The sequence below is a fragment of the Tetrao urogallus genome (assembly GCF_951394365.1).
Source record: "Tetrao urogallus genome assembly, chromosome: 25".
Classification (NCBI taxonomy): Eukaryota; Metazoa; Chordata; class Aves; order Galliformes; family Phasianidae; genus Tetrao; species Tetrao urogallus.
Genome location: NC_136838.1, coordinates 1,823,947 through 1,843,801, shown reverse-complemented (window position 1 = coordinate 1,843,801; position 19,855 = coordinate 1,823,947). Strand labels below are relative to the sequence as shown.

The window sequence follows — 19,855 nt, the reverse complement described above, 5'->3', positions numbered from 1 at the left end:
GGATTTGGGATGGGTGCTTGCCCTGCGTGGCCGGGCTGCTTTCAGGGTGTGTGGAAGAGCTGAGGAGCAAAGGCTGCATGCTGCATCCCTCCAGCAAACCCAAACACTGCAGTGCTGAGGGCACACAGAGCTCCTGCTCTCAGCCCGGTCCCTGTTTGTTCCTGGAAACCAAACCCTGCTCCCATCCACCGCCATCCCCAGCACAAGGAGGAGTGGAGGCAGAGCTGCGTGGCCTCAAAACAAGGACAGGAGCAGCGGGCAGGGGCGAAACAAAGGCAGGCTGTGGGCTGCTGCCTTTGAGAGGGGCAGCCAGCTGCAAGCTGTGCACTGCTGGCAGGAAGAGAAGCGGGGCCGTGGGGATAAACTGAGCTCTCCCATCCTGCTCACGAGGCACGGATTCGGCCCGGGACCCTCGGCAGATGCAGAGAGGTGCTGGAGCTGTCAGGTTCCCACCCTGGGCCCTGCTGGGGAGGGGCAGCAGGCTCTCAGGGCTTAGATAACATCACTGCCTTTGAATCAAAGGCACTGAGTCACTGCCTCCCTGGGCCGGATTTGGCTCTCGGGCTGAGCCGGGGGAGTTTCCAACCTTCAGAGCAAGGGAGGTAGCGAAGGATGGGATGGGGAGGCAGATGTGGTGCCAGCCACCGCAGGAAGAAAACTGCCCTCCCGTCTCACCATCAGCATCTTCCAATCTGCCCGTCCTGCTGGATTCCTAACGAAACTGGAATGAGAAGCAAAACCGTATTCAGATGGCGAGGTTTCCATCAACCCACCCGTCCCCAGGAGAGCATGGGTAGCACTCCCTGCAGCCCACGGGGCTCTGGGCAGAGCCATGAGATCCATCGCCTCCAAGCTGTGCCCCAAAGGAGGGCCTGGGGGTCCGCAGGCATCACAACACCGGCTCTGTGTCAATGGGGATGGCAGCGGTGCCCCCAGGCATGCCCTCAAATGTCAGAGGGTCTCAAAGTCAGCAGTTTGCCTGTGAGGTCACCACAAAAACACACCCTGTGTTCCAGACCTCCCAAAGCAGCAGCTCCCAGTGCGGCGACCCACAGCAGAAAGCGGTGCTCCAGAGATGCCCTCAGCAGCCACAGAGCTGCTCCCTTCCCCCACTGCTGTGGCACCAAATGGGATTTTGGTGCTGCCCAGGGGGGCTGAATTCAGGCTTTATCACTGCTCCTATAGCCTGGATGTATTTCCCAGCTCAGAGCTTCCAGCACAGCTGCTGGGATGAGAGCTTCCAGCAAAGCCATTCCTAAAACTGGATTCCATTGGAGCACAGACACAGCTCTGTCTGCAGGGAAGGCTGAGATGAGACCCCTCCCTGGAGGCATTCCCCCTCCCCACAGCCTCATCTCAAACATCTTTACCTAACCCTGCCACACCAGCAGCATCCAGCCCAGCACCTCATACAGCAGTCCTTACTGCATCCTGGGGGCCCAGAGCCCACAGCGAACCTCTGAGTGCTCCCAGAGCTCCTCAGGGTGCTGTGGGGTGCCCCAGAGGCCTCCCAGGAGACCCCAGGCATACAGGGCTGCTCCCAGAGCTCCTCACTGTGCTTCCCACTGTTCCCTAGAGGAATCCCAGGACCCAATTCTTGTGTTCTCAGAGCTCCCCACTGTGCCCTAGAGGCATGTGGGGCACACAGGACAGCACCCCCGGATCCTCAGAGCACCCTGCAGAGCCCAGGGGATGCTCTAGGTTCCTGAGAGTAATATAAGCATCTCCAGGAGGGAAGCAGAGGAAACCTCCTGGGCGCCCCGGAGCTCACCGAAGGGCTCTGCGCTCATCCCGGAGTGCCCGAGTGCACCCGGAGGGCGTTGCGTGGCCGTTCGGACAGATGGGAGACCGCTTGGGGGAGCCGTGGATCACAGCGAGGAGCCCCGCAGTGTCCGCAGGCGGCTTCGAGCCCCCGCCGAGACCTCGCGGTGTTGGAGCCAGGCGTGGGGCCCCCCGTGTTTAACCCCGCTGCCCAGCATCAGGGCTGGGTTTCATCCAGCCCTGGGGCTCATGTTGGCTGTGGGTTTCTCTTTCCTCTCTGCTTTGCCCCCCACCTTGTGATGCAGAAGCATCAGTGCGATGAGTTGCTGGGTCTCAGTTCAGCCTCTGCTGGCCGCCCCCTCTCGCACAGGGTAAACTGAGGCACGACCGAGGTACAGAGCAGTACGAGAGGGATCACGCTGCTGGTCACACACAGCCCATAAATAAACCATCCTGGGGCTCTGATCCCTGCCCCACATTTGTGATGTTCTCTGCAAAGCTGAAAATGCTGTGGGGCGCTGAGCTGGGCTGGCACAGCACGAGGACAGCTGGGGGCCGGGGATGCTTTAATCGGCCCCTACGGCCTCAGCCGGCCCCTAAGGAGTGCCCCATGCCCCCCAGCACCTACTGGTCTCTATGCTCCAGACCGGCCCATGCAGCCCCCTGCACCAGACAGCCTCTGTGCCCCGCCTCTTTGTTCTGAACTGGGTCTCCGGCCGCCCCAGGACCCGTCTCGATCCCCACCGCCTCGTCCTGCTTCAGCTCTCCAGGTCCCTCCTCCCGGCCCCTCCCCGCCCCGGAACCTTTCTTCGGGCCGCGGCGCAGGGCAGGCCCTTGGGCGTTGGCACACAAACTTCCGGGATATAGGCGGATCTCTTTGACGAGCGGCAGAATTAACCAATAGAACTGAAGAACATTTCAGGCTGCATCCCGCTCCACCAATGAGCAGAGGAAGAGGGCGGGAGCCGTTCCCAGGAAGCGGCGGGCGGAGCGGACCCCACTGTGTATGCGGGGCGCTGAGGGTGGCGCGCAGCCATGTCGGAACGGAAAGTCTTGAACGTGAGTTCGGGAGGCTCCGGGATTCCGCCTGGGTGTTCCGGGGGTCTCCGGGCGCTCCGCTTCGTCCTCGGGGCGCTCCTGGTGGCTCGGGAGGCTCTTCGGGCCGAGAAAGGCCTCGGAGCTCCCCGGGCGGTGCTGGGGGAGCCGCTTGGTGACTCTGTGCCCACCGCGTGCGCTTCTCTGCCCCGTCCCTGCAGAAATATTACCCGCCGGACTTCGATCCTGCGAAGATCCCGAAGCTCAAACTCCCGAAGGATCGTCAGTATGTGGTGCGGCTCATGGCCCCGTTCAACATGCGGTAAGAGGCGCCGTGGGGCAGAAGGAAGCGGCTGTAGGGGAGAGGAGTTGGTTTGGGCGTTGTTTTGCTTCCTCACTCTGCCAGGGAGCTGCTGGCAGCAGCGCTTAGAGGTGACCCGGGCTGGAAGAAAAGGGAGGAAGGAGAGGGAAGAGACACTGTAGGTGATTTGGGGGTTGTAGGTGCCAGATTTCCAAAGGAGTAAATTGGGGCTGGCGTCTCTTTTGATCTCCTTTTCTCTTCTAATGATGTGCTATGGATTTCTCTTTAGCTGCAAGACGTGTGGGGAATACATCTACAAGGGGAAGAAGTTTAATGCCCGTAAGGAGACGGTTCAGAACGAGGTGTATTTGGGACTTCCCATATTCCGCTTCTACATCAAGTGCACGCGGTGCCTGGCTGAGATCACTTTCAAGGTGAAATATTTTCTTTCTGCTCTCTTGCTTCCTGGGGAGGCTGTGTGGTCGTGGGCTCAGTCTGATGGGGAGCAGGGCTGTCCCAGCACAGGCTGAACCTGAGTGCATTCTGGAGCTGAACAGGAGAGTGCAGGTGTTTGTCTGCCCAGCGGTGCGGATGGAACTGGGGAATCATAGCCGCAGTGTGACTGGGGTGGCATTGCCCCAGGACAATGAATTTGCTGCCTTACTTTTCCCTTAGACAGATCCTGAGAACACAGACTACACCATGGAGCATGGAGCCACTCGTAACTTCCAAGCTGAGAAGCTCTTGGAGGAAGAGGAGAAAAGGATTCAGAAGGAGAGGGAAGAGGAGGAGCTGAACAACCCCATGAAGGTACTGGAAAATGCTCTTCTGTGCAGAAGGAAACTCTCTCATCCCCTGTCTGGCTTTACCCTGCTCAGCACATGGCCTTATAGCTTCTCCACATTGTGAGGTATTGCTGTTTGCTCTCAGGAGGTTTTCTCCTGTGCTGGAATTTGCAGCAGGCTGGTTTTTTTCCTATTGTGCCTGACTCAGAAATGAAAGTGTTGATCCTCTGAGTGCTTCCTGCTCTGTACCACGCGGGGAGGCTGTGCTGGACCTTAGTGCTAGGCCTTGCTGCCTTGGGTAAACCTGGCTTCCTTCTGGTCACCCAGGTCCTGGAGAACAGAACCAAGGACTCCAAACTGGAGATGGAAGTTCTGGAGAACCTACAGGAGTTGAAGGAGCTCAACCAGCGCCAGGCAAATGTGGATTTTGAGGCCATGCTGCAGCAGTACAAGGAATACGAGGAGGAGCAGAAGCGCAGAGAGCAGGAGGAAGATGAGCAGGAGATGAAGTGAGCTGCTGGAAGCATTGCCACGTGTGTGAAAGCAGCCCTGTGGAGAGGGGCCACGTCTCACCATCTGCTCAGCACTGCGATGGCTGTGCAGTGAGGGCAGGGCCTGAGGTTGGAGGGGCTGTGTGTGAGTGGGGCGTAAACCAGAGGGCTGCAAAGGGGACGGGGTGGGTTGTTCTTGCTGAAGTCTTTGGGGAGGGGAAAGAAACGCTGCTGGTGGTGTTGGCGTGGGCTGGCAGCACGGCCTGGCTTGTGGGAAGCGTCCCTGTGGGGAGAGGAGTCTGCAGCTGCATCAGGCTGCGTGCCACAGCCTTTGGGCGCTGCTTGGAGGTGACTTAAACCCAGCGCCCGAGAGCGTGGGTCCTGCTGCCCAATTCCAGCAGCAGGCAGCACAGGCCGCAGTGCTGCTCCTGGTGGCGGCGGGGCAGAGCCACCTCTCGCCCTCAGCTCGCGCCCTCTGTCCCCGCAGAGCCATGCTGGAGCAGGCCCAGAACCGCCGGCTGCTGCCGGACTCCGACTCTGATGAGGAGCCTGCGAAACCAGGAACCCAGGCTGCGCTGAAGGCAAAGCCTACAGACGTCCTGCAGGAGGTGAGCGGGGGGCAGAGGCTCGTCCTCCTGCCGCTCCTCCTCCCTGGGAGCAGAGCTGCGCCCTGGGCTCCGCGCCGTTCCTTCCGTCCCTGCTGCCCGTCATGCATGAGCAGCTCTGTGCGAGCGCCCTGTGCACTGGGCCGAAAGGAGACAGGGATCAATCGGTGCTTTTAGTCTGTGGCTGCTGACAAAGGAGGCGGCCTCGGCTGGGCTGGAGCTGGGATGCAGCATCCCTTCCCCTTCAGCCTTCCCCGGGCCTCGGTCCCCGCTCCAGCGCAATCTCAGCCCTCCGAAGATTTCCACCAGTGAATCAACCGCCTGGGCCGGCCTCTCCTCTGCTTTTCCTCCGTCCGTGTTGGAGACGAGCGGGACAAAAGAGCTTTCAGTGCCTGGCTTGCAAGGGAGGGATTATCCCCACCAACAGGGCCCCCTGCACTGCTGCTCTCTGATGTCGATCCGTGCCCGCAGGGACCTCCGTCCATTCGGATGAATCAAAGCAGCCGTGTCTATGAGCCAGGCTGGGGTTAATCCTGTGTTCCCCAGCCCTGTGCTGCTCTGTGGGCACAGGGGAGTTCAGTTTGGCAGCAGGGCTGCCTGCAGGCACACCTGGCATTGCCTGCAAGGCCCTGTTCAGCTCCCTGTTGCCCTTGTTGGGTGCTCCTCGGAGCTGTGCCTGTGTTTTCAGTCTCCCTTCTCCCTCTGCCTCCCTGTCACGCCACCACACGTCCCTAATGCTCCCACTCCACCCCGCAGGACCCTCAGCCCCAGAGCAAGAAGCTGAAGACTGAAAGCTGGGAGTGGAGTGTGGGCAAATGGAACAGCAAGTCACAGCTGGCTGCACTGGTGACAGCCAGGAAGCAGAAGCTGAGTGCCACCCATGTCAATGGGGCAGAGAACAGAGGCACCACGACCAGCACTGGTAACTGCCCATGTGGGGTCTGGCAGCCCCAGTGCTCCCAGTTTGAGTTGCTGTGGGGCAGATGGGGCCGTGGTGGGGCTGCAGTGGGGGCTGTCCCCCTTCCTGCTGTCTCCTCTCCTGGGTGTCAGCCAGGTGGGGACAGCAGCTTCCAAAGGACACCGATAGAGCGCCAGGAACCTCCGCCATGGGGAAATCGCTGGGGTGGGGAGGGCTGCCTGAGTGTGAAGTTTGGGCGTTTGGAACCGTGGAACAAAGGAAGCAGAAGAACCCAGGAAAGCAGAGGGCCTGAGGCTTGAGGGAGAGCAAACGGGATTGGTTCTGTGCTCGTTGGTTCTTAGCCTTTGGTTCCGTGGGTCCCTGTGCCCCCAGGGGATCTGTGGGGAGGGACAGTGCGTTTCTCCTTTCCTCATCTGCCCGCTGGAGGAGCAGCGTGATTACGAGGGCTCAGCCCTGAGCTGTGCGCTCTGCGCCCTGGTGCAGCTGGCAGCTCACAGACTCGAAGCCGAGCTCCTCCTCTCCCCCATGCCTAAAATCCCCCTCGCTGACCATTTCTGCTCTCCTTTCACCCTGCAGGCTCCCTGCCCAGCTCTGTGAGCACCGCCTCGTCCCTCAGCTTGTTGGGAGCGTACACAGACAGCGAGAGTGACTGAGGAGCCCTGGCGTCACACGTTGCTGCCCTGCCTGGCTGAGAGCAGCCGCCCCAGAGCCGCTCAGCCCCACGGTGCTCCCACCCCACACATCCTGTCCTGCAGTGGGGCTGTGGGCACCAATCCTACACTTGGGGGTGACACATCCCAGCGTGGTGCTGGGAAGCGCTGGGACCTACAGGACTGTGTTCTTCGTCCTCTCTGCTGGCCTCAGCAGCCCCCCGCTGTGCTAACAGCAGTGTGGGGCCTTCCTGCCCCCACAGGGGGACGTGAGCTCAGTGCTTTTTTGTAGCCAAGAACCCCCTCCTTTCTGTGCCCCCTCCTATGGGATCTGTGTGGGGCTGCTGCAGGGGGGAGCGGGGGGGTTGGCTGTGCCCACGGGGGACCCCGATCAGTGAATAAATCAGTGAATAAATGGGGTGCGTTGGAACTGCTTGTGTCTGCTTCATCCGCAGAGTTTACAAGGCACGGATGGGTCCGCGTGTCCTTCATAGGGTCTGACCCACAGAGGGAGACCCTGAGCCGCGTTGGCCCCAAGTGGAGCCGCCGTCCCCTTTGTCAGAGCCGCCCCCCCCCCCCCCCCCACGGCCGGGCGCTAATTAACCCAACCAATTAAGCCATCGCAAATGGCGCTGGGGCTGCGGGGCTTTGTAGGGTGGGGGGGAGGAAGGCGCTTCGTTGTGACTGACTTCTCTTCCCCCCCCCAACCCCCCAAGCTCTGCCCGTGGCCGCTCTATGGGACGGCGCCCGGCGTCTTGTGTGCCCCCCTGTGTGCCCCCCCAGCAGGAAAGGGGTCTTTGTTCGGGGAGAGCGGAGCGGGGCTGCGGTTGGGGTACAGCGCTGGGGTCCCCCCGCCCCGTATATCCTAGGGAGGGGGTTGGGCGGGGAGGGGGGTCCTCGTTCCCCTGAGCTGAGCCGGGGGGGGCCGCACCCCCATGGGACCAACAGATGTCGGGGTCCGCGGAGCCTTATCGGTGCGGGGGGGGGGGGGGTCGGGCGCCCCCGACTCCGATCCCCGGGGGTCCCGTAGCCGCGGGTCCGCTTTTGTCCCGGTGCCACTTTGATTCTCCCGCTGACCCCGGTTGGGTGGGGGGGCTCAGCCCTCTCTTCCTCCCCACCCCCCCCGCCCCCCTCCGGAGCATCACTGCGGGGCGGTACTGGGGGTGGGGGGGGTGAGGGGCTCCGGTCCGCGCTGAGAGCGGCGGTGACACAAAGCGGCGGCGGCGGCGGCGGCGGCGGCTGCGGGGGGGGCCGGTGGTCCCGCGGTGCCGATGGCCAAATGGCTGCGGGAATACCTGGGCCGGGGGGCACGGCGATCCCCCCCCCGCCCGCCCCAACCCGACTACAGCGGCGGTGAGCGCCGCCCCCACGGAACCGGCACCGGGACCGCCTCCCCCCGGCACCGGCTGGTGAGGGTGGGGGGTCCGGGTCGATTGGAGCAGGTGAGGAGGGGGCACCCGGGGGGGGGCTGTGGGGGGGAGGTGCGATGGGGCAGTGGGGAGGATGGGAAATGATGGGGTAACGGTGGGGAATTGGGGGCGGGGAGCGGGGGGTTGGGGAGAGGTGTGGGGTCACGGCGGGGGGATTTGGGGGTGGGGCGGAGTGGGGAACGTGGGGGGTGGAGGGAGTGGGAGAGGGGACGGGGGAATGGGGGGAGAATGGGGGGGAATGGGGGAACGGGGGGCTGGGAGAGGGAATTGGGAAGGGGGAAGCAGGGGGATGGGGGGGATTTGGGGTGGGGGATGGGGGAGATCAGGGGGGAGAAAGGAGAGGGATGGGGCACAAAGGAACAGCGGGGAAAGAGCTGGGAGCACCCGAGCAGGGGACCCGAGGGGGGGGGGGGACGCGGGGGGGTTCCACGGGAGTCCCGTCCCACCGCTCTGTAGGGCCCCAACGAGAGCGAATACTCGGAGCCCTTCGATCAGGACTCGGTGCCCGAGGGCGGCAATGAAGACCCCCGCGATGCTGCAGGTGGGTGACACCGCACCGCCCCCCCCCCCCCACACCCGTCCCCATAGGGCTCCCGCAGCCCCCCCCCCCCCCCCCCCCCCCGGCCCCCGCCGCTCCCCATAGCCCTGCCCGTCCCCCAGGGCGCCCACGGCACGGCGAGGGGCAGCGGGTGAAAACGCAGCGGGGCCCAAAGCTCTACGACACCCCCTGCGAGGGATGGGAGAAGGTGGGTGAGGGCACCGGGGGGGGCGCAGCTCGTGACAGCCGCCTGCCCCGCGACGACGAGCGGCCGGCCGATGAGTACGACCAGCCCTGGGAGTGGAAGAAGGATCACATCTCACGGGCGTTCGCAGGTGCCGGCATCCCGTGGACGTCGCTCCCACCCCATAGCCCCAACCCCACAGCCCCAGCCCCTGTGGGTGCCACCCCACAGCCCTGGCATCCTTCAATCCCTATGGATACCACCCTATAGCCCCGGCATCCTCAGCCCCAATGGGTACCACACCACAGCCCCCACATCCTCAGCCCCTATAGGCACCACCTTGCAGCCCCAGCATCCCTCAGTATCTATGGGTATCACCCCACAGCCCCAGCATCCTCAGCCCCTATGGGCACTACCCCACAGCCCCAGCATCCCTTCATCCCTACATGTACCACCCCACAGCCTTCACAGCCCCAGCCCCTGTGAGTACCACCCCACAGCCCCAGCATCTCTCAATTCCTATGGGTACACCCCATAACCCCACAGCCTCAGCCCCTATAGGAAGCACCCCATAGCTCCAGAATCCCTCAATCCCTGTGGGTACCACCCCATAATCCCACATTCTCAGCCCCTATAAGCACCACCCTGTAGCCCCAGCATCCACAGCCCTTATAGGTACCCACAGCCCCCACAGCCCCAGCCCCTGTGGGTACCACCCCATAACCCCACATCCTCAGCCCCTATAGGCACCACCCCGCAGCCCCAGCATCCCTCCCCCCCTGTGGGTGCCACTTTGGGATGCTGGGACTCCTCAGTGGGGTGACAGCACGCTGTGTCCCTGCAGTGCAGTTTGAGAGTCCTGAGCGCTCCCCCAGTCTGTCCCGACAGCCAGCACGCCCCCCCCGGCCCCCCCCGGGGACGAGGCCGATCTGCCCCCCCAGCCCGGGGCACGTGGACACCTCGCTGCCCCTGGAAAAGCAAGTGTGAGTTGGGGGTCCCTTCCAAAGTGGGGCGGCACCGATCCAGAACCCTGACCCTGATCCTAACCCTGGCTCTGAACCTTGCCCTAAGCCAAACTGATTCCTAGCCCTGACCCAAACTCAAACCCTAACTCTCACCCTAACCTGAACCCAAACCTGACCCCTGACCCTGACCCTGACCCTCACTCTCACCCTAACCTGAACCCAAACGTCATGGATGGCATGGACACGGCCCTGGGGGTGGGGAGGGGGGGAGTGGGGTCCCTATGGTTCAGAGGAGGTAGAGGCCATCCCTGATGGGTCACCAAGGTAGAGATGGGTCCCCGTGGCATGGAAATCCCAACGGCACAGATGGGTCTCTGTACTGGAGGTGGGTCTCTATGGCACAGAAAGTGCTCCATGATAGAACTGGGTCCCCATGGCACAGTTGTGTCCCCGTAGCAGAGATGGGTCCCCATAGCAGGGACGTCCCCATGGCACAGATGGGTCCCTGTGGTGCAGTTGGGTCCCCATGGCACAGGAAATGCCCCATGGCACAGATGGGTGCCCACGGTGGAGATGGGGCCCCATGGCATAGATGTCCCCATGGCAAAGGTGGGTCCCCGTGGTGCAGTTGGGTCCCTATGGCACAGTTGTGTCCCCGTAGTGGAGATGGGTCCCCATAGCAGGGACGTCCCCATGGCACAGGTGGGTCCCCGTGGTGAAGATGGGTCCCCATAATACAGATGGATCCCCACGGTGGAGGTGGGTCCCTGTAGCACGGACACCCCATAGCACAGCAGATGCCCCACAGCCAACATCCTGGTGGCACAGACGGCTGCCCACGGCCCTTCGGTGCCCCCACGTCGAGTTTGGTCCCCAAGCGGCGCGGGCGGGACGCGGTGCCCCACGTTGGGATGCCGTAGGTGACCCCATGGTGCCCCACACAGGTGGTACCACGGCCCCATTGGGCGCGCGGGCGCCGAGACGCTGCTGGCACTGTGCCGCGAGGGCAGCTTCCTGGTGAGGGACTGCGAGACCAGCCCCGAGGATTACTCGCTGTCACTCAGGTACAACGTGGGGCTGCCCCACGGGGTCGTGTGCCCTGCGTAGGCCCACGCGCTGCCCCTTCCCTGCTCTGCCCCCCAGGAGCAGCCACGGCTTCGTGCACGTGAAGCTGACGCGGACACGGGAGCAGCACTTTGTGTTGGGCCGCGCTGGGGCCGCGTTCCCCTCCGTGCCCGAGGCCGTGCGGCATTACACGGCGCGAGCGCTGCCCGTCCGCGGCGCCCGGCACCTCTCGCTGCTCTACCCTGTGGCTGCACAGCCGCCCTGAGCCCCGCGGTGCCGGGGATCCCCCCCTGGTGTTCCCATTAAAGGCTCTGGTGCGTCTTGGGGCTGAACTCCATTGTGTGGGGGAAGGGGGGGTGGGGTGGGGGGGTTTCCATCCTGCTGCGCCACGGGAGCGCTGGGTTTGGGGCAGGGTCTGGGGCAGGGTTTAGGTTCCGGATTGGGTTTGAGTTTGGCTTGAGGCCAGAGTCAGAATTAGGATTGGGAGAGGGACTGAGTTTGGGTTCAGGCGAGGGTGAGAGTGAGGGTCAGGGTTTGGGTTAGGGGTCAGGTTTGGGTTCAGGTTAGGGTCAGAGTTAGGGTTTGAGTTTTACTCAGGGTTAGGACCAGGGTCAGAGTTAGGATTAGGGTGGGGGCATCAGGTTGGGTTGGGGTCATGGATTAGGTTGGGTTGGGGTTAGGATCAGGATTAGGATTAGGGCTTGGGTTGGGGTCAGGTTTGGGTTCAGGTTAGAGTCAGAGTTAAGGTTTGAGTTAGGGTCGGGGTTAGGATCAGGGTCAGAGTTAGGATTATGGATCGGGTTGGGTTGGGGGTAGGGTTGGTGTCTGGATGTGTCCCCCCACGTGGCCCAGCACCAGGCTTAGAGCCACCCTTGGCCCCCTACCACCCCATGCCCTGCAGGGGGGCTGACAGCAGTGCCCCCCGGTGGGGCTGTGCCAGGATGGGGCTGAGCCCTTCTGCAGGCACTGAGTGCAAAGGGAAATGAGGACACGGGGCGGCACGGCGGCTCCCCTGTGACTCGGGGGGCTGTGGGACCGTGCTGTGCCCCCAACCCCAGGGCTGCCCGTGTGCAGGGTCTGTGCTGGGGGTCCCGGGGGCTGCGGTTGCCCCCAGGGGTGGATGCTGGGGGGCAGGAAGGCGCCGCGAGAAGACAGGAAGCGAGGCGGCAGGATGCTGCAACCCAGTGGGGGCTCTTCCTGTGTGAAGCAGAGCGGAGCGCATGGCTCGCACCCTATCCCTGCTGATACTGGGGGCTGTGGGGCACGGGGGGGTCACCCCTTAGGGCTGGGGGGCTTCCACGCTCGGTCCAGCCCCCCTTGTACGCACTGTCCTCCAGCAGCTGCTCCCTGGGGGCTCTTGTTCCTCGGGGTCCGGCGGGGCACGATGTTCACGTAGATGTTTGAGGTGTCTGGGGGACAGCGGGGGCATTGTGGGGTGCAGGGCAGGCACGGCCCCATAGGCACAGCCCAGCAGGGGAGCCCCCAGCCCCAGAGGCACCCAGTGGGGCAGCCAGGGGTCTGAAGGGAAGAGGGGAGTGGGGCACGGGGTGCACGGGCAGAGGGGTGTTTTCCAAGTGGGAGGAGAGTGGGGAGGATTGGGGCAGAGGGGGAGAGGGCGATTGGGGTATTTGGGGACGGCATCCGGGCAGGGGTGTGGGTGGGTGGGTGTGGGGTGAATGCACTCGGGGTCTGTGGGCACAACGCTGCTCAGAGTGGGGAGTTACCTGCCTTCCTCCTGCAACACCAGCAGCCGAGGGAGATCAGCCCGACGAGCAGCAAGGCGCCCCCCACAGCCCCCCACAGCTTCTGCTTCAGCTCTGCAAGCACAGCCAGCTGGGCCGCTGCCTCACTGCCACCAGCACCCGGGGGGGGGGGAAATGGGGGTCGCTGGGGACACACATACCTGCCCCGTGCGCTCCATCAGCTCCTGCAGCAAAGGGAAAGCAGAGTCAGAGCTGCGCTGTGCCCATCCTCACTCCATCCCCGCTGTGACCCTGCGAGCGCTCGGGGGTGTGCTGCCATCCAGAGACCCCACATCACCGGTAACGCTCCTGGGGGTCCCACGTCCCACAGACCCCACTAAATACTGCCAGGGGTGCCTGGGGGGAGCAGCAGAGCACAGCCCACCCCCTTGTGCCTCCCGGATACCTGTGCTGACGTGGAGCAGCGTGCCATTCACACGCCGCTCGCAGGTGGCCACGGCGAGGTAGGGCTTCTCAATGGTGAAGCAGCAGACGTAGCATCCTGCGTCGCCCTGCTGTGCCCCATGGAGGCTGAGCTCGGCGTGGGGTGGGCTCCATGCGAGCTGGAGGCGGGGGGTGGCACAGGGCAAGACAGCGGCTTTGGGATACAGGCGGGTGGTGCACAGCACCTCGTGCTCCCCGTCCTTCAGCCAAGTGATGCGGGCCATGGACCACGGCTCTGTTGTCACCAGCTGGCACCGCAGGGACACGTTGGTGCCCGCTGCCACCCGCAGCTCGGCCGGCTCCTGGCTCACCTGCAGGGCTCCCACTGCTGGGAGCAGCACTGGGGTCACCACGAGGCTCTGGGGATGATGGCTGGGCACGTGGCTTTTCCTGAGGCCCCCCAGTGCCCCACGGCCCCGTTGCTGTTGATGGGGACGCTGGGACGCCTTCTGTTCTGCTCGCGTGTTCTGCTTGGCCGCAGCCACTGCCCACAAGTCCCCATCCTGTCCTCACCGCCGCTGTCCTCTTCCTGTTCAGCTCTCTTTCCTCCCCACGTCTCCTCACCCATCCTCACTGTCTCTGCCGTGCCCCCCACCCCACGGCCACTGTCCCCATCTCTGTCCCCGCTCTGACTGGGTTGGATGTAGGAGCATTGAGAGGTGAGGTGCTGGCGCAGCCACCAAGGGGGAGCGTGTGTGTGTGTGTGGGGGGGGGGGGGGGTCACTGTACCTGGAGGGGCTGAGAACTGCGGAGATGTGACACATGGGGACGTGGTCAGCAGCACGGGGGAATGGGGTGAGGGTGGCGTCTGAGCGATCTCTTCTGACCCCATCCTGTCCTCATGTCTGTCTGTCTGTCTCTGTCCCAGACCCCTCCCTGCTCCCTCTCCACCCTCAGGACACACACACCCCAGGCAGCCCCCCATCCAAGGCCGATCCCCGCAGCCCCTCTGTTTCCCCCCATCCCCACCCCACAGCCCCAAGTCCCCCAACCCCCTCATACCCTCACTACTCACCACCGAGGAGGGGGATGAGCACCCCAAACCGCCACATCCCCACACAGGCACCATCCCCACGGCTCCTTTGTCCCCATGAGGTCCCCATCCCTGGACTGTCCTCTCCGCTGTCCCCACAGCACCTGGTCTGCTTGTCACCCTCACCGTGACGCCACGGCTTCCTGTGGCAGTGCAGGGAGCTGCGCGGGGTGAGGGACAGCGCAGCATCACACCCCGACCCCACGGCACACCCCAACCCCTATCAGACCCCTATCAGACCCCAACCCCCATCAGACCCCGACCCCACAGCACACCCCGACCCCTATCAGACCCCGACCCCAATCAGACCCCAACCCCCATCAGACCCCGACCCCACATCCCACCCCAGCACCCAGCACGAGGACTGAGCTGACCCAGATGTGCCACCATTCCGTGACCCCTCCTTTGGGGGCACATCCTGACCCCAGAGCACTGCGGCCCACGTGGCCTCACGGTGACAACCACGAGGGTGAGGGTCCCGCTGGGGGCTCCTTCCCCTCCCCAGACATCCTGCAGCCTCCTCCATCCCGCCATGCCCTGGGGTTGGGGGCCCCGTTTCCCCAGGAGGGGGCTGAGATGGGGGGGGTGAAGCGGGGCCTGAATGCAGCGGTGCCGCTCAGCTCCTCTTGGGGGCTCAGCCCTGCGCTGGGGGGGGGCTCAGCCCCCTGGGTGAAGCACGGGGCCTAAGCGGGACTACACGTCCCAGCATGCCCCGCGCCCGCCCCTTGGTAATACGACCTATCCCAGCACGCCCCGCGGCCGCACTACGCTTCCCGGCATGCCCCGCGCCCACCAGCAGCCAATGCTACATATCCCAGCACACCCCGCGGCCGCACTACACTTCCCAGCATGCCACGCGGTCCGTCTTCCGGCAATAGGGCGCATCCCAGCGTGCCTCGAAGGCGGACTACGCTTCCCAGCATGCTCTGCGGGCGGGGCGGAGCGGGGACGGAACCGCTCCCCTTTTGTTGGTGCCGGCAGGGCCTGGAGGCGGTGGGGGCGGCCCGGTATGGGCGACCAGGTGGGGCCGGGCCGGGTACCGGACAGGGCTTGGAGGGGATGGGGAAGGGATGGAGGGAGTTGGGATGAAGGGAGAATGGAGGAGTGGGGATGAAGGGGGAAGATGGGGATGGAGGGATGGGGATGGAGGGATGGAGGAGAGAGGGGATGAAGCTGGTGAGGGACAGGTGGGGGGGAATAGGAGGAGGGCTGGAGGAGGGGGATGAAGAGGTTAAAGATGGAGGGGCAAAGGTGTGGGCAGGGGCTGCTGGGAGCTTCTCCACCCTCCCTCCCCCCCCAGTCCTGCCTGGCTGCACAGCAGCAGTGCTGGTGTGACCCTCCCCCATGCCCCCCCCCCCGGCTGGCAGCTCGCCCGCAACCTCTGCCAAGTCATTGCTGTGTCTGTGCTGCGTCCCGTGGGGTCGGGGGTGTGGGGCTGAGGGGACCCTGGAGGTGGCTGAGCTCAGAGGGGATCCAGGAGGACACTGATGGTGTGCCCCCCCCCCACACCATGGGCAGGAAGCGCTGCGGAAGATCATCACCACTTTGGCTGTGAAGAATGAAGAGATCCAGAACTTCATTTACTCCCTCAAGCAGATGCTGCAGAATGTGGAGGTAACTCAACGCCCCGCGTGTCACCCCCCCGTCACCGGCACTGCCACACGGGGTCCCCTAAGGGGACACAGTGAGGGGTGGTGCTCATGGCTGCCTCCATCACCTGCTGACGTGTGCTGTCACCACCAGGACAATTCTGCACGAGTGCAGGAGGACCTGGAGGGGGAGTTCCAGTCGCTGTATGCGCTGCTGGACGAGCTGAAGGACAGCATGCTGATGAAGATCAAGCAGGACCGCGCCAGCCGCACCTACGAGCTGCAGGTGAGCGCCTGCCCTGCCCACCCACTGCCTGCCCCCACCACACACTGCAGCTCTGTGTCCTTCAGGCTCAGCTGGCGGCGTGTGCCAAAGCGCTGGAGAGCTCGGAGGAGCTGCTGGAGACGGCCAACCAGACCCTGGCGACGGCCAACAACAACGACTTCGCCCAGGTGCACAAGCTGGGAGCTGCCATCCATCCCTGCCCGGCTGCCCCAGCGCTGTGTGCTGGAGGTGGGGGCTGGGCAGTGCTGTCCCCCCTCACCTTCTGGCTCGTGCCACTCTGACTGTGCTCGCCCCAGGCGGCCACGCTCCTGTCTTTCTGTGCTGGGCACCTCGTTAACGCTGGGCTGGCTTTGCCCGCTGCCAGGCTTGGTTAGGGCCTGGGACCCCCCCATACCACCCAGAGCCTCAGGTGCTGCGTGGCACCTTCTGTTATCGGAGATAAAGGGATGTCAGTGCACTGGGATGGGGACGTGGGGATGCTGCACTGCATGGCACGCCGGTGGGGCGCAGGGGACGCTGCGCTGTGCGGGTTCTGCTGTGGGGATGCAGGGATGCTGTGCCGTGTGGGTGCCACTGCAGGGATGCTTCAGGGATGCTGCAGGGATGCTGTGCTGTGAGGCCACGATGTCAGGACACGCTGCAGCACGCTGGCTCCTGGCACTGCTGTCTCACCTGCTTTCTTTTTCTCCTCTTTCCCTCTGCGCTCTCCAGGCTGCCAAACAGATCAAGGATAGGTACGGTCCCCCCGCTGCCCCCGTGCCCCACTAACCCACAGCGTCGGCGTCGCCCTGCCCTCACCCCACAGCTACAGAGGGGGGGGATGCGGGTGCAGGGCGCCGCCCACCCTCCTCAGATCCCTCCTGGCGGTCGGGGTGAGGGGTCTGGGTCCATCTCCCAGCCTGGCTGATGCTTTGTCCCCGTTTGTCCCAGTGTGACGATGGCTCCCGCCTTCCGCCTCTCGCTCAAGGCCAAGGTGAGCGACAACATGAGCCACCTGATGGTGGATTTTGCCCAGGAGCGCCGCCTGCTGCAAGCCCTCGCCTTCCTGCCAGGTACCCCCACGGGAGGGGGGAGTGGGGATGTGGTTGGTGGCCTTTGTAGAAGCACAGAGGGCTCAGCGGGAGCTGTGGGGCTGCGCTGGGGTGCGTGGGGCAGCGTGCTCATAGGGGCTGCATCCAGGGAGCTCTGGGTGCCAGAGTTCAGGTTTCCATAGGTGCTTTCTCAGGGTGCTTTCTCAGGGTGTCCGCCCTCCCATCACAGCACACCCGGGGGTGCCCTGTAGGGCAGGGAGGTTGTGTTTGGGGAGGAGGGGGGGGGGTTGGAACTGACGAGCTGCTCCTCCCGGCAGTGCCGAGCACCCCTGAGATCGACCTGACGGAGTCACTGGTGGCCGATAACTGCGTGACGCTGTCCTGGAGGATGCCTGATGAGGACAGCAAGATCGACCACTACGTGCTGGAGTACCGCAGGACCAACTTCGAGGGGCCGCCCCGAGCCAAGGAGGAGCAGCCCTGGATGGTGGTGGAGGGCATTAAGGGCACTGAGTACACTCTGTCTGGTGAGGGTGCGGGGCCGGTCGGTGCGGAGCAGAGCTGTCCCAGGGCTCCCAGTTTGTCACCTCGCCGCGTGCGTCTGCAGGGCTGAAGTTTGACATGAAGTACATGAATTTCCGAGTGCGGGCCTGCAACAAAGCCGTGGCTGGAGAGTTCTCTGAGGCGGTCACTTTGGAGACGAGAGGTGGGCGCCGGGGGGGGGGAGGTGGCAGCCGGTGGGGGGGGGTGGGGTGGGGGTGGCACTGATGGTGGCTGTCCCCAGCGTTCATGTTCCGGCTGGATGCCAGCACGTGCCACCAGAACCTGCGCGTGGAGGACTTCAGCGTGGAGTGGGACGCCACGGGCGGAAAGGTGCAGGACGTGAAGACACGGGAGAAGGACGGGAAGGGCAGGACTGCGTCGCCCGCCAACTCCCCCGCCAGGTAACAGCACCCCGCTCAGCACCGGGTGCCGGTGGCAGCACCGGCCTCACCGCCTGCCTCCATCCCAGGGCTGTGCAGTCACCCAAGCGGATGTCGCTGGGCCGCGCCGGCAGGGATCGCTTCACCGCTGAATCCTACACGGTGTTGGGTGAGAGCGGCAGCCACGGCTCGAGAAGGGGGGAAATGTGAGGCACAGAGATGGGGGGGAACGTGGCAGCCGTGTGCCCACAGGCGACACCTTGATCGACGGCGACGACCACTACTGGGAGGTGCGGTACGACCGCGACAGCAAAGCGTTCGGCGTTGGGGTGGCGTATCGCAGCCTGGGCAAGTTCGATCAGCTGGGCAAGACGTCGGCGTCGTGGTGCCTCCACCTCAACAACTGGCTGCAGGTCAGCTTCAGCGCCAAGCACGCCAACAAGGCCAAGGTGCTGGATGTGCCCGTGCCCGACTGCATCGGCGTCTACTGCAACTTCCATGAAGGTGGGAGCTGCTCCTGGGGCCGCGTGCGGGGCGCTGCCGGGGTGGCGGATGGGCAGAGGTGGAGCTCTGTGCCCCACGTGTGCCCCGTGCTTGTCCCTAAGCGTGCTCCACCTGTGCTCATACGTGCCTCTATGTGTGCCCCCCTATGTGCTCCATATGTGCCCTTATGCGTGTCCCACACGTGGCCCTGGATGTGCCCCAAGTGTCCCATGTGTGCCCCATGTGTGTTCCATCTGTGCCCCATATATGCCCCTCGCGTGCCTTCCTGTGTGCTCCATAAGTGCCCATATGTGTGCCCCCACATGTGACTGTGTGCGCCCTACACGCACGCCTGTGTGCCCACATGTGCCCCGCATGCGCCCCCTGTATACTCCATACATGCTCCTATATGTGCCCCACATATGCCCGTGTGCCCCACACGTACCCCTATGTGTGCCTCCTCTATGCCCCACACGTACCCCTTATCTGTGCCTCACATGTCCCACGTGTGCCCTTATGTGTGCCCCACATTTGCCCCATGTGTGCTCCATGTGGCCCCTTTTGCGTCCCACGCGTGTCTCCATGTTCCCCATCTTCTCCCCCGTGTGCCCCACATCTGTCCCACAAACACCCCGCTGTGTGCCCACATGTGCCCCTATGTGTGCCCCACACCTACCCATGTGTGCCCACAGGATTCCTGTCCTTCTACAACGCCCGCACCAAGCAGCTGCTGCACACCTTCAAGGCTCGCTTTGCGCAGCCGGTGCTGCCAGCCTTCATGGTAAGGAGGGCTGGAGGTGGGGGGGGCTGTGGGGTCGTGGAGGGGGGGGTTGTGAGGGGTCCCGATGCCCAACGCTGCCCCTGTGCCCCCCAGGTTTGGTGTGGCAGCTTCCACGTCTCCTCGGGCCTGCAGGTGCCCAGCGCTGTGAAATGCCTCCAGAAACGCAACAGCGCAGCCAGCAGCTCCACGGCCAGCCTGCCCTAAGAGCCCCAGCGACCCCCCGGGGCAGAGCACTGAATGTACCCATCACCCCCCCCATAACCACAATCCCCCCCCCCTCACCCCATCACACTCTGTCCTCGCCACGTTCCGGGTGCTGGGGGGGAGGTGGGGGATGTCAGCCCCCCCCAGACCCTCACGGTTTGCTGGGTTGGGGTGCTGGGGCACCTGTGACCCTCAGGTCCCTCCCCCGTGTGCCCCCCCCCAACACTGGCACAGGGCCGGGCTCGCTGCCCCCCCACAGACAGCTGCTTCTGGCCTTAATAAAGCGGGATAGAGGCGTGAGCTGCATTTGGGGACAGCAGCACGGGGGGGGAGGGGGCGGAGGGGCTTTCGGGTGTGTGGGGGGGCTGTGACATGGAGGAGGCACGGTGGGGTGGTGGGATGGGCAGCTTTATTGTTTGTAGTGCCACCAGAGCTGCGTGCCCCCAACGACCCCCTCGCCACCATGGGGTTGTGTGCCCCCCTGGTATTCCAACCTGGGGCCCCCAACCCCATAGGCAGCCCCTGCCACGAGGCCAGGCAGCATGGGGGGGGTCGGGGGGGCAGGTGGACACCATTGCCCACAGCCGGTAGGGAAGGAGGGGGCAGCCAG

General features: G+C 64.3%; 3 protein-coding genes across 3 annotated transcripts; all 3 read left to right on the top strand.

The window, feature by feature from the left end:
• Positions 1-2,796: 2,796 nt before the first annotated feature.
• Positions 2,797-6,550, top strand: YJU2 (YJU2 splicing factor homolog; the record flags this gene model as incomplete). Its single annotated transcript, XM_079546952.1, has 8 exons — positions 2,797-2,820; positions 3,018-3,118; positions 3,387-3,531; positions 3,773-3,907; positions 4,210-4,391; positions 4,861-4,981; positions 5,735-5,900; positions 6,474-6,550. 8 exons carry the CDS (start codon positions 2,797-2,799, stop codon positions 6,548-6,550), a joined length of 951 nt encoding a protein of 316 aa, XP_079403078.1.
• A 1,268-nt stretch (positions 6,551-7,818) lies between these two features.
• On the top strand, positions 7,819-10,994 carry SHD (Src homology 2 domain containing transforming protein D; the record flags this gene model as incomplete). Its single annotated transcript, XM_079546869.1, has 6 exons — positions 7,819-7,989; positions 8,434-8,518; positions 8,638-8,850; positions 9,544-9,682; positions 10,609-10,728; positions 10,808-10,994. The coding sequence occupies 6 exons, from the start codon at positions 7,819-7,821 to the stop codon at positions 10,992-10,994; spliced, it is 915 nt and encodes a 304-aa protein (XP_079402995.1).
• A 4,472-nt stretch (positions 10,995-15,466) lies between these two features.
• On the top strand, positions 15,467-19,245 carry FSD1 (fibronectin type III and SPRY domain containing 1; the record flags this gene model as incomplete). Its single annotated transcript, XM_079546673.1, has 12 exons — positions 15,467-15,562; positions 15,692-15,823; positions 15,889-15,990; positions 16,535-16,557; positions 16,754-16,875; positions 17,172-17,381; positions 17,462-17,560; positions 17,639-17,798; positions 17,867-17,946; positions 18,030-18,281; positions 18,953-19,041; positions 19,135-19,245. Exons 1-12 carry the CDS (start codon positions 15,545-15,547, stop codon positions 19,243-19,245), a joined length of 1,398 nt encoding a protein of 465 aa, XP_079402799.1. The 5' UTR covers positions 15,467-15,544.
• Positions 19,246-19,855: the final 610 nt, after the last annotated feature.